At 31.3% G+C, this 14,459-nt stretch overlaps 1 protein-coding gene across 1 annotated transcript in view; it reads right to left on the reverse strand.

Moving 5' to 3' along the window:
- LOC143067143 (tripeptidyl-peptidase 2-like) overlaps nt 1–12,619 on the reverse strand; it is a 51,758-nt gene extending 39,139 nt beyond the window's left edge. The window contains exons 1-4 of the mRNA XM_076240194.1: nt 12,430–12,619; nt 3,217–3,345; nt 2,278–2,478; nt 299–423 (exon numbers count right to left, since the gene is read on the reverse strand). Coding sequence (XP_076096309.1) covers nt 299–423; nt 2,278–2,478; nt 3,217–3,345; nt 12,430–12,591 — 617 coding nt within the window. The 5' untranslated portion in view covers nt 12,592–12,619. The remainder of the gene's footprint in view (nt 1–298; nt 424–2,277; nt 2,479–3,216; nt 3,346–12,429) is intronic.
- Nucleotides 12,620–14,459: the final 1,840 nt, after the last annotated feature.

A 14,459-nucleotide genomic window follows, 5' to 3' on the forward strand; every position in this document is an offset into this window, starting at 1 on the left:
TATTTGCATAAATATATTGTTCCTGTTCTAAAACATCAAAATTTTTATCACTTATTTGCTGTTAAAACTTTGTTGTTTATCAAAAGAAAATTAGAAACTACAATAAGAACTGATTCCTTAGTTTGATATGTATGATATGGTATATTATGTTTGCCTCCTGGTGCTATAGCATTTTTTTTTATGTTTTATCATTATAATTTTCCCTATATAAATATTGGATTAAGAGCTGAATAGTGTCTATATTTGAATTACCTCCATGTATTCCCATCGAAAAAGACAAGACAATCATATACTATACCTCCATGTATTGCCATCGAAAAAGACTAGACAATCATATACTGGTCCACAGTCACTATATTTCTTGTCAAAGTTAGTTAAGATGTCTATCTGAGCCTGCAGATCTTCTCTTATCAACTTTTCATCCTGTAATAACACATTGATTGTAAATTTTAACCTTATATATAAAATACATACATTGTTACATATCTTGATTGGTCTTTTAAACCTCAAATGAAATGCAAACACTTATCTAATTCATTTAACTACTATCAGATGCAAATAAGAAAGTTCTAAAAAGTGATTGCAAGGATTCATTGTACATGCCCTAAACCAAGTATCAAAGTACTTGGACTTCATTTTTTTTCTATCTTCTATTTTATATATTTATGGGGTGTTGTGTTTTAGTTAGTTTGCCAGGAGAATGCAAAGATGGAAAAACATGTTGTTGCAGTCAGTATAAATATTTCCTAGATACAACACCCATAACTAAGCACCCAGATTTAAACCTCTGCAGTATTTATTTTTTGTGTATAAATTTTCCATAAATTTGAAAAGTGACTTCTGGGATTTTATTAAAAATTGTTGCATTATCCTGATTATTTCCCTTGGTATGACATTTAAACTTTATTCAAGAGCTGCTGTCATACTGTAAAAGTTGCAGGACCCCTTACAATATTTCTAATGGACATCCAGTTAGAGACAATTTATATACATATATGAAACTATCATTCTTTATGAACAAATAAATGCATGATATATATAAGTAATCAACAACGAAATGTTTTTTTCTCGTTAGGTTCATAAATATATCTTGATGAACTGAAGACAGTAATGTACCTTAGATTGTGAAAACCTTTTTAGTTTAAGTTATAGGGTAGCAAATCACATTTGATTGTAAAAAAAGTGATGTTTTCAGTTGTAAGATAGTAAATAACCTGATAAGGAATACATGAATTCCATTTTAGAGTTGTTTTACAAAACTACAGTGTTAGCGAAAATAGAAGATAAACTTTTAACCGATTTTAGAAATAAGTGGACGGAAGATCTACATAGAGTTTCTGCAAGACGTATGGATGGTGGTAGTAACAAATTAAGGACATATAGAACATTTAAAACCGAAATTAGTTGTGAACTTTATTTAAAAACACTATTATCTCCTGCTCAACGTAGAGCATATTCGCAATTCAGATGTGGGGTTGCACCCATACGAATCGAAACCGGGCGCTTCGAACGTTTACCAATGCATGAACGGACTTGCTTTATGTGTGAAAATAAAACTGAAACTGAGGAACATGTACTAATTGAATGTCCACTTTATGACGATTTAAGGAACGAACTTTATGAATATATAAACAGTGTAGATGAGAACTTTAACATGTTGACGAACCGTGAGAAACTGTCTTTTGTGTTGGGATGCCAAAACGTTAATGTAATTTACAAATGTGCCAAAACCTGTAAATCTATTTTAGACAGAAGGAGACGTTTTTTATATCGATAAATTTTTTTAGACTTTTAAATTTTTGTAATTTGTTTTAGAAATTTTAATAAGTGCATGTACATAGTTTTATAAAGTCCTTTTATTGTTTGATGAAATTTTACTTTTTGTCTCTCATAATTCTTTTAAGAATGGCATTAATATATATTTATGTTTTATGATATATGTAAATATTGTATTGTGTATATTAATGGTGAGACGTTAATAAACTATCTATCTATCTATCTGTTTTATTTATTTCAATGATCATATGCGACTGTATTTCATATTTATATGTTTAAATTACATAGGCTTCTTCTTACACATGTGTTCATAACAGAGTGTTTTTACATGTAAATAAAGCATTACTGTATTGTATTGGGAACAGGCATGGGGTAATCGTAATCAGTAATCGTAAGACTTGTTTTAGTAATAATCTTGTAAATTACATGTGATTGGGATGGAGTTTGACTACTTTGTAAGATAGTAATTCACCTATCACCTTTTTAAACATTGTAACTTACCTGTGAAGGGGAAGGAGTTTTTGCATCAAATTCCTCCAGTCTCCTGGAAGCTTCAGCTAAAGCCACTCTGTTTGGTGGGTCCCACTTCTTTTCTCTTCTGTCTTTAGTCATTCTATCTTTAAGAATCCTTGGAAACAAATCATATGCTGGTTTAACACCAATATGGAACTGTCCAGAAGGATTAGTCCAATCATCTGGAATCTACAAAATAAATATCTTTACTCTATACTGAAGTTGGATCAAGACCTCAAGGCTCAATCCTACAATTTACCATTTCATACTCCGAGATCATGAAAAATCTTTCTTAGTAAAGAACCACATGCACCAATTCCAACAACAAATACACCAAAGATTACATCATCAAATTGTTGGACTTTTTGAGGGACAACATATTTGTTGATTTTGATGGATTGACATTTCAACAGACACTCACCAATCCAGTAGGTTATCATTGTACTTCTACTGACAGACTTTATTAATACTCTTATAATGAAGCAGAATTCATATAGAACCTTCTCAAAAACAAAATCGAAAGGCATTTTGCAAAGTTTTTCACTTTTAAATTTAAATTTGTTGATTATGGTAATTTTCAAATTAAATACACTATTTGAATGTATTAGTTATAATATAGAAAGACAAACTATCCTTCAGAAATATTACAAGACTTGAAATAACTAGTCAGCTGTTTCAGAAGTATCATATCTAAAATTTTTCACCAACTTATTTTCCTATATCATTGTATATCATTCAAATGTATTTGTACGAATAACTAAATTTTTCATTTTGGATAAAAAAAGTATTCAAGGAGATCTAACTTTTTTGTCTTACCTTAAGTGTCCTTCCTGTTAGCCCAGTTACTTTGCCATCCTTAACATCTACTATTCATGCTATTGTTAATGTATCACAATCCCCAGACCCTGCTGTATCAATCACACCTACCTTAAGTATCCTTCCTGTTAGCCCTGTTACTTCGCCATCTTTAACCTCTACTATTGTTGATGTATCACAATCCCCTGACCCTGTTGTATCAATCACGTCCACAATCTTAGGTTTCCCATCACTCGTCACCTGAAACAAGCAAGTTTCCACACATATTTGTTCAAAACTTTTTATAAATATGTATTATACATGTAGTGAAGTTTTTGCTCAGATTAGCTGTCTAACTAACATTTATCTCACATTTTCTCTTATTCAAATATTTTAACATAAAATGTAGCTGTCACATTCGAAGACTTTCCATGTCATAATAAAGAAATCAAACCCTTAGTAATCTATAATCATTGTTGAAGGCCGTATGGTAACCTACATGTATAGTTGTTAATTTCTGTGTCATTATGGTTTCTTGAAGAGAGTTTTACTCATTGGCAATCATACCACATCTTCTTTTTTATATGTAGTACAAGTCTATATAAAGACAATAATGTTAATTGATAGGTTGTGGGTACTATCAGGTCTGTATTTTGTGTATAATTCAGGTTTTTAGTGCCTTGTATCAATATGATGAGTTACAATGTAAGCTCTTGTCAACCATGTTATTTTTTTTATAATTTGTTCTTATGTTGTACTGTCCCAGGTTAAGGGGAGGATTTAGAACTGGCAAACATGTTTAACCCTGAACCATTCTGTATGTCCATGATCCTGTCTCAGTCAGGAGTCTGTAATTCAGAGGTTGATTTTTGTTGCAGCATACAATGGTATAGCATATGATATTTGTTTTTACACTATTGTTTTGTACAAAAAGGTCATTAATTATTTTAGATTAGTTCTTTTGGGCCTTTCACTATGCAATATGGAATTTCTCATTGTTGAAGGCTGTGTCTATAGTTAACTTCTACATCATGTGGGGTCTCTGTTTGAGAGTTGTCTCCTTTGCAATCAAACCAGTGACCACATCTTTTAATTTTTATATTTACAAATTAAACATGTTGAAGTAAATTAAATCCTTGAATTGAAAGTTTTTAAAACAATCAAATCAAATGAATGGGTTTGCATATATGCTGGTACATTTGTAACTAACCACAGAATTCCAGAACATGTGGATTATTTTTTATAATTTGAGAAATATTACTTTTGTTTTCAGTCTGACAGTCATGTCAATTCTATAATTTTTAAGGAAATTTCATTTCTGCTTTCAGTTATGTGATTTCTTTAATTTTTCAAAAACCTACATCTAAATTGTCATTTCAATAACATCTTAGCTTTAGTTCCATGTTTAAACTAGTTTACTTTTTTTAAATGGCATTACTTAACCATCATTAAATAAACTGACTGGCCAATTGATGACAGATTTAGTCCTTCTTAAAAATGGCTGAACTATTTCTTACTAATCCTATTGTTGACAGCATAAATTATCTTTGGTTAATAACAGGGTTGGCAAAAACCCGGGTTTTATGAGTATTGCCCAGCCCAGTGGGAAATACTGGGAAAACCCGGGTTTTACTGGGTTTTAGTGGGTAATACTGGGCAATACTGGGTAATATAAAATACTGGTCTGAATTTTATAGAGTATTCAGTGATCAAACACAAATTTTATACATTTAAGATATATATAACCTATTTTGTTTGTCTGAATTGGTTTTAAACTGTAAATCATAAAGCAAAAAACATTTTTAAAATTAAACTGTCAATTGTTCTTGAACAATTGAGAGGTCTTTCCTTTTTTAATGTAAAATACATGTTCCAACAGACGTAGAATGTATTGAAAAGGTCAAGGTCAACCTTAAAAAGCTCGAAAACACACTAAAAATCCTTTAAATAAGGTTAAAAACACTAAATTCGCTATCTGGGACATGACCTTGACCTTTGACCTTTTGACCTTTGTCAAGGTCATTGGTCCCCAATGCCATTACTGAAGACCTTAAGGGTCTAGGACCTTTGGTTATATAGTAAAAGCTGATTTTGTCTTTTCAAAAACCTAAAACAGGGGTTATGCCCCTTATAGAAAGGTCAAATCTCTTTGGTCAAAATGTAACAAAGTTGCGCCATAATGACCCAAACATTTTCCACCATTTAAAACTTCTGTAAGTATAATGGTTTCTGAGAATATCCCATAACAAGGTGTTAGGTCAAAGGTCAAGGTCAACATACAAATTTGACCTTGAGGTATTTTTTAAAGATACATGAAATGATGATGATTGGTGAAGATCCTATGTGTCTACGACTTACGGTTTCTGAGTTTTGGTGGCCAACCGACACCGGTTAATTTTCAAAGGGGCATAACCCTACCAATGAGTCGTTGAATCTTTTCGATCCAAATGTAACGAAGAACCGGGGTCTGGTCCTGAACAAATTTCACCCTTCATTTTTTTTCTACCTATTACGGTTACGGTGTTGGAACGATAACAAGGTTTTTGGGTTTCGGAGGGATTACTCCGAACCGACAAAATATTTCGACTCACAGGTTGAGTTCCGGATAGGTATTCATGACACCGATACAAAGTGTGAACATGAAAGCGACACGTCTTACGGTTACGGAGGGAAATTTTGTCAAAGTTTGGCGGAACAAGAAGAATAATAATAATAATAATAATAATAATAATAATAATAATCAGAAGAAATACAGTAAGGTCTTTCCCTTTAGTAAAAGGAAAGACCTTAATAAAATATAACTCCTATTAAGAATTAACAATTACATGTAAGAAAAACTACATTTAAATAATGTATACTAATACTATATGTACTGTCACTAATTAGTAAGTAATTATTCAGATTAGAATGCAGATTTGTTTATGTAACAATAATCAGCCCTTTCAATTCTATAAGTGTTAATGGTATGACCCCTTAGGGTGTTTATTTAGCAATATGACAAATGTATGAATGTAAAACATTTGAAATTAACAATTCACTTTAAGTTAAACATTGCAATAATTTTTTTCTTCAAAGTATGGATTATTGAAACAATGCTTGGTAATTAACAAGGTTTCCTTAAATGTGCAAATCTTGTATTCAGGCTACATAGAAGGGAATGAAATTGAATTTTTCATTCTTTTAGAAATGACTGTCAATGGTTATATGTATAAAAAGTATATATTTAGCTGTAATACTATGAAACTACACCAAGACTTTACTACTTTGTGTTAAAATAAGCTTAAACCAGGTGCTCCGCAGGGCGCAGCTTTATACGACCGCAGAGGTCGAACCCTGAACAGTTGGGGCAAGTATGGACAAAACATTCAAGCGTGATACAGCTCTGAATTTGGATTGTGATCAAATTTTTGACATTACATGGTTTTTTTACACAAAACAAATGTCAAGATTTTACAAATCAATTAAAGATTTCTTCTTCAAACTTAATTAAATCTAAAATTAAATAGTTGACACAGCATAGGTTTCTGATACAGAATGAATGTGGTCTAATGAACTTAAAAGTTTTTTTTTGCCTTTGAGCAATTCACTATGCTGTTGAATATTAATCCTCTCAAAAAAATGTTTGAAGAAATTTTCTTTTTATTTAAGAAATCTGAAATGAGAAAAATTTAACCCCCCCCATTTTTTTTCACATCTCCGTTTCCCTTTTTCCAAAACTGATATCAATTCAAATTTCTAATGGAGTTTGCAACAATAACTACTCTTTTAAATACATCATAAAATATTAAAATGTAAAATAAAGTGCTTGTTATCACTGAATGGTAAAGATTGGTTGGTAGTAAAAGTGAATATAAATTGTTTATTGTATAAAACAATAAAAAAACTTCATCAGAAACATTTTATATTGGCAAATTTCCAATGAAGTTATTTACATAAAGTTATTGGCAAATAAAAATAGAAAATGACATCATAGTCATGTCTGGCAAATGTCCAACATACATTATCTAAAAACATTTTAGATAAGATAAGGGAAAAAAGCTTCATCAGCAACATTTTATATTGGCAAATTTCCAATGAAGTTATTTACATAAAGTTATTGGCAAATAAAATAGAAAATGACATCATAGTCATGTCTGGCAAATTTCCAACATATATTATCAACTACTATTCTATACAAAGAAAGATAACTCCAATTGAAAATTAATTGCTATTGCACAATATTGTGCAATTAGATATTTCTTGCTATTGTGCAATACTGTGCAATTGAAAATTGTTTGCTATTGCACAATACTTGATATGGAATCCTGATTTGGACCAACTTGAAAACTGGGCCCATAATCAAAAATCAAAGTACATGTTTAGATAAAGCATATCAAATAAGCCCAAGAATTTAATTTTTGTTAAAATCAAACTTAGTTTAATTTTGGACCCTTTGGACCTTAATGTAGACCAATTTGAAAACTGGACCTTAAATTAAGAATCTACATACACAGTTAGATTTGGCATATCAAAGAACCCATTTATTCAATTTTTGATGAAATCAAACAAAGTTTAATTTTGGACCCCCATTTGGACCAACTTGAAAACTAGGCCAATAATTAAAAATCTAAGTACATTTTTAAATTCAGCATATCAAAGAACCCCAAGGATTCAATTTTTGTTAAAATCAAACTAAGTTTAATTTTGGACCCTTTGGACCTTAATGTAGACCAATTTGAAAACGGGACCAAAAATTAAGAATCTACATACATAGTTAGATTCGGCATATCAAAGAACCCCAATTATTCAATTTTTGATGAAATCACACAAAGTTCAATTTTGGACCCTTTGGGCCCCTTATTCCTAAACTGTTGGGACCAAAACTCCCAAAATCAAACCCAACCTTCCTTTTATGGTCATAAACCTTGTGTTAAAATTTCATAGATTTCTATTTACTTATACTAGAGTTATGGTGCAAAAACCAAAAATAATGCTTATTTGGGCCCCTTTTTGGCCCCTAATTCCTTAACTGTTGTTACCTCAACTCCAAAAATCAATCCCAACCTTCCTTTTGTGGTCATAAACCTTGTGTTTAAATTTCATTGATTTCTATTTACTTATACTAAAGTTATTGTGCGAAAACCAAGAATAATGCTTATTTGGGCCCTTTTTTGGCCCTTAATTCCTAAACTGTTGCTACCAAACCTCCCAAAATCAATCCCAACCGTCCTTTTGTGGTCATAAACCTTGTGTCAAAATTTCATAGATTTCTATTCACTTAAACTAAAGTTATAGTGCGAAAACCAAGAAAATGCTTATTTGGGCCCTTTTTGGCCCCTAATTCCTAAAATGTTGGGACCAAAACTCCCAAAATCAATACCAACCTTCCTTTTGTGGTCATAAACCTTGTGTTAAAATTTCATAGATTTCCATTCACTTTTACTAAAGTTAGAGTGCGAAAACTAAAAGTATTCGGACGACGACGACGACGATGACGACGACGACGCAGACGCCAACGTGATAGCAATATACGACGAAAAATTTTTCAAATTTTGCGGTCGTATAAAAATCATATTGCCCAGTAATGCCCAGTATTCCCCATTTCTGGGAGTATTGCCCAGCCCGGGAAAACCCGGGTTTTCCCACCCGGGAATTCCCGGGCGGGTAATACTTTGCCAACCCTGGTTAATAATTTTAAGCACATACATGATATTAAGAGTTACATAATAAAAACGAACAAAAAAAAAAACTGTTAAATCCACAAAAGGTGATAATTCAATTTATTTATCTAACAATTGTATTCTTAGGACCAAAACTTTGATGAAAACAATTAGAGAAAACATATTAATCCTCAATTTCAGATATTAAACAAAAATCTCATCTTCAACATTTTACTAAAAGGCTGAAAACTGTAACAAATAAATCTATTAATTCGAAAAAAAAAGTCTGAAATCTAAATAATAAAATAACTTGAACATCTTAGACATTTAACATTAAAAATAAACATGAATTTATCCAAAGGAGATAATTATCCTCAAAATATTGCCAATTAATCCTTTGAATAAACTTATTTTTTAAGATTAGCAATTAAAAACAGTAATAAAATCTTTAAATATTGTTTTCATTGGTTATAACACTATGTTTTGAAAAATTAAAACATAAACTTAAAATAAATCACTATAAATGTACAGATATGAGAACTAATGATCCTACATCCTGACGAAACTATTTAATTATATTGTTTGGCATTGCACATGGTCATTCGCTTTTCAGACTGCTTTAAAAGTGTTTTATATGACATCCTTATACTAGATATGTTTGGTGTTTTTTTTTTATTTATATGCAGTACTACTATTTCTTACTTCGAGTCTTTTGGTTTTATTTAATGTTACAGTTTACTTATTTGTGTACCTCATTCTTGACTTCTTGAGAAATTAACCCAAATGCAACTGATTTTTACAGTGTGTTTTTATGTTCAGGGCTCACGCTACCAGGCGACTTGGGCGAAGAAGTCGCTTTCCCGACCGTCACTTCGCTTTCCCCGACCCCCAAAAGCGAAAACAAGTCGCCCTGTTCTTGACGATACTCGCTTTCAGTCGCTTCCGTCATCGGACACTTTCAATTTTTACCAAGTTGATGAAACATCAATTTTTTATTGATAATTAAAGAAATTTAGAAATAAACGATTCATTATGTTAAAAAAAGAGGTTGAAGCATCGTCTTTGCAGTGTGTAGCAGGTTATTTGATAAAAATACAACTTTTTATCACTTCGTGCATTTCCGCAAGTTCCGGTGCTTGTTACTCGAAAACGTACATCAACCTAAATTTCGGCGGCAAAATAAGTTTGTTACTTCATTTAAACGTGATAAAAGTTGCCTCCAGTAAATGTTTAATCCATTTATTGCATTAAAAACGTCATGTTCCTTTCCAAATAACTTGTCAAACATCGTTTATTTTTGTAAATTTTCTTGCATTCGTCCGCCATTGACCGATTTCTAAACTACGGATCTGAACCGGACCAGCTATGACCGAAATCCGTACTTTTACAATAATCACTACGGACGCACAGATGGAACAGCTGACAGAGGAATATTGATCCCAAAGGGGAAAATTACGTATTCCACACGCATTAAGAGACTTTTGGTTACATCTAATTGATTGGTGTATATAATTCCCTCTATTTTTTATGGATTGTTGTTTCAAAGTTGCTTAACTCTGAGACAATTAATTATATTATTGCCCAGCTTAATAACTTTTATAGTTTTTTATGAGAAACACTGAATTTCATACACAAGATAGAATTGAATTAAATTGTAATTGATATATTATAATTTCTTTACATTTTTTAAAATAAAAAAAATTTTTTTTTAGTGCTAGATATTAAATATTTAGTTGGTAGTTTCTCACAAGAACCTTAGTAAAACTAAATAAACAACTTTTAATTTGAAATGTTACTTTAATTGTATACTCAGATATGAATTGAATAATATAAAAAGAACATTATTTACATATGACCCTTTATACTATAGTAAAATCCAAACATTGTAGCGCACCGCGCGAATGAGCACTTCTCTTTCAAATCTCACCACTTCTCCCATCAGTTTCAAAAAGAGAAGTCACTTCTCCCTATAATTCTGAAGTAATGTGAGCCCTGATGTTGTGCTGTAACACCACTGTCCCAGGTAGGGGAAGGACATTAAAGTTGGGCTCTCACAAACATGTTTTATTTGAAATTTTGGGGCCCTTTATAGCTTGTTGTTCGGTGTGAGCCAAGGCTCTGTGTTGAAGGCCGTACCTTGACCTACAATGTATAATTGTTTACATTTATAAATTGTTATTTGGATGGAGAGTTGTCTCCTTGGCGCTCATACCACATCTTCCTATACCTATTTAACATGCATGTGACTGTGTCACATTCTTTATATGCCTGTCCCAAGTCTGGGATCGGTAGTTACAGGTATATAATTGCGATTGGTTCATGTCCGTCATACATGTAATTGTTTTTGTACTGTAAATTCGAAATTATTGCATGCATTTATTATTGCGATTTTGACATTTTGGACTAAAATGAGATTTTAATTTTTGCAATATTGGGGAAATTTCTGTTTAATTCATAAAAAAAAAATCAAAATGAGGTTAATTTATTGCGATTATAACCCTGTTGTATTTTTCGCAATATAAAAACATCCCTTCAATTTCTGAATATACAGTAAATAACATTGTTATAAATTAAGCTGTTAGTTTCCTAGTCCGAGATTACTCTGAAATGAAAGGCAAAATGCCGAAATCGATGGGTCACTGTGAAAACTTACTAATGATGAGAAAATAAAGGTTGGCAGGTAGGTGAAACTTACATAAATGAAGAGATAAATGAAAAATGAACAGATTGATGCCCGATTTATATAATTGCAAGGCCGTCAGTCGGCACCAGAAGCGACGAAGCAGCGCATCTATTTTGGGTGGGCAAATATCCACTTTTTGATATGGGACGAGCTCTGACGTCCTACGGCCCCAGCTTGTCTGGCAAAACAGCCGTTGGACGTCAGAGTAATCTCGGACTATTAGTTTCCTTAATCAAATTGTTTTACATCTTTCAATTTGACTGTGGCTTTTTTAGATGAAATGTGAGCCTGGAGAATTATGTAATGACTGACTTAAATTCTTCTGCCATGCTCATCTTTTTCGCTGCTTTGCTGCACAAAAATTCATCTTTCATTTTTGAACACAACTGCTTGTTGTATTGCAGAAAATTCATTTTCATTTGGTATTATGCAAAGTAATTTCTGTCAGTTCTTACATTCTTACCAGGCCAGGATATTATATTTTACTTTTCATAGTCCTCACCCCCTCTTTCCTTTCCAAACACAAATTTGATGGTTGTCCCCTCTCTTTGTAGAAAGAAACCCTAAATACATATACATGTAGTACCACTATGTTTTTTTTTCAAACAATGTGTTGTTTCATACAATATAAATCATGTACATGTGTAAATAGGATTGATGTATTTCATATCAATGTCAAGTCAGTCTTCATTAATTTTTATGTTTAATGTTTTAATGTATCCCTGGATTTTATTTTATAGGCTTCAGTTAAATTACTAATTATATAATGTTGTGATTTTAATTAGATTATTTTCATCCTTGTTGTTCAGTTGCAATGTAGATTTTCAGCAACATACATGTATCTTATACTACAATTAGTGATTTTGGATTGCTTTAAAAATTACTTGAGTTACAAGTGCGTGTTATTTTATTCTATATCTTTACTTACAATACTTTAATTTATGCAAGTATGTTGTTTATACATGACATTGATTTGTCATGCTTTGTCATTGTTGACATACAATGTAATTTTTCAACCCTTACCTGTAGACCAGGTGCACCCGGGTCAACCCCAGTGTCAAGTATTGCTATCAAAACATTTCTCCCATCGTGATCAGGGTATTTATCTAAGAATGAAGCTGCTCCTGTCTCTTTTTTAGGCAATAATCCATGTACTGGAAAGTCGATGTCAATTGTTGACGCCATGTTTTCGGCAGACGATTACTGGTGTCAGTAAACGCTTGACATCAACCATAAAAATTGAAATAAGATTTCAAGCGTTTATGGGACATATACAAAAAAAAAATTGACGACTACTCTATAGATACAGTAAGGAACCAAGTGCATTCAACATGTTCAATAAAAACAGATAGCCTTGCAAGAAACTATCCTGCTTAATTTCCTCTGTTGGGGGTTTCTCTCAACTAGTATGATTCTAACTTTCAAGAAACAAAACTATTTTTTAATGGAGAAACACATTATTTTTTATTACAAAGATTCGTTTTATTTCTTCAGGTCAAGTTGACTTATAACAATCCAAAAAAGTGGGGTTTCTATAAATATATTTTTACTTATGTATGCAGACGACACTGTTTTATTTAGTGAGAACATAGATCTACAACATATGATAAATGCTGTAAACTCTTCTGCAGAGGAATATGGTTTATATATTAATACATGTCTAAAACTACCTAAAGTGGTACGTCGTGTTTAGAAATAGAGGTAGTGAAAAAAGTCAAGAAAAATGGTTTTTGAATAACAACCAAATAGATATATGTGACAGTTCTGTATATTTGGGTATTCTTTTTTAATTATAATGGCAGTTTTTTTACATACACAAAAAAGATAAAAAAAAAAAATGTTAGCCAATCAAGGAAGAAAAGCTGTTTTTGCTTTATGTAGTAAAATTGTAGATGAATATTATAACTGTGAAACGTTACTGTATAAAAAAGAAGATGTCCTTATTTGATACTTATGTATCTAGTATACTTAATTATAGCTGTGAAGTGTGGGGTAATCACAAAGCTGATGATATAGAGAAAGTACATTTATATTTTTTAAAACGAATTCTAAAGGTTAGAAAAAATTCTGTTAATAACATGGTTTACTGTGAATTAGGACGTTATCCAATGTATTATGAAAGACAAAGAAGACTGATTCAGTTTTGGTTCAAATTATTAAATACTGATAACTGTATACTTAAAGCATGTTATGAATATATGTTTGAGAGTTCATTTAAAAAACCCAATGACAAATCGAATTGGGCATGTTCAGTCAAAGAAATTTTATGTAGATATGGTTTTCATGATGTATGGCTAAAACAAAGTGTAAATAATGTTGATATATTCATACATGAGTTAAAACAAAGAATGAAAGATACCTTTATTGCTGATGTTAATGCCTTTTTTTAATAATTCATCAAAATGTATTCCTCATAGATATATATATGACACAGATATACTGCAATTTCATTTAGATAGACCTGTTAGTCAAATATATAAACCTTTTATATGCAAATATCGTATCTCCGCCCATAGCCTCAATATATAAACAGGCAGATATTATAATGTAGATAGAGAAAACAGATTATGTACTATGTGCAATAACAATATGGTAGAAGATGAATACCATGTTATTTTAGAATGTAATAGATATAGTGATGTAAGAAAACTATACATTAAGAAATATTATTGGCAATATCCATCCACATTTAAACTTATACAGTTGTTATCAGTTCACAATGTGAAAGAACTTAATAATTTAGGTAAATTTTTGTTTAATATTGAAAAAAATCGTAATATGTAGTTGTATTAACTATTTATCATATGAATTTATTTTCATTCTCCGCCATACATGTATTGTGTATAATTATTGTATTTATATTTCACTGATGCATTAAAAAAAAATATTGTAAAATTGTATATTCTATAAGCTGTATTGCTTCTGAATAAAGTATTATTATAAATTGTCAGCTTTTTAGTGTAGACTGACTGGCTTGTTCATTCAAGCTCATATCAACATGCAGTTGCTTGAAAAGGCAAGGCTAGATGCATTCACTGCATATTAAAAGACCG

The sequence above is a fragment of the Mytilus galloprovincialis genome, chromosome 3 (assembly GCF_965363235.1).
Source record: "Mytilus galloprovincialis chromosome 3, xbMytGall1.hap1.1, whole genome shotgun sequence".
In the NCBI taxonomy this organism is placed as follows: domain Eukaryota; kingdom Metazoa; phylum Mollusca; class Bivalvia; order Mytilida; family Mytilidae; genus Mytilus; species Mytilus galloprovincialis.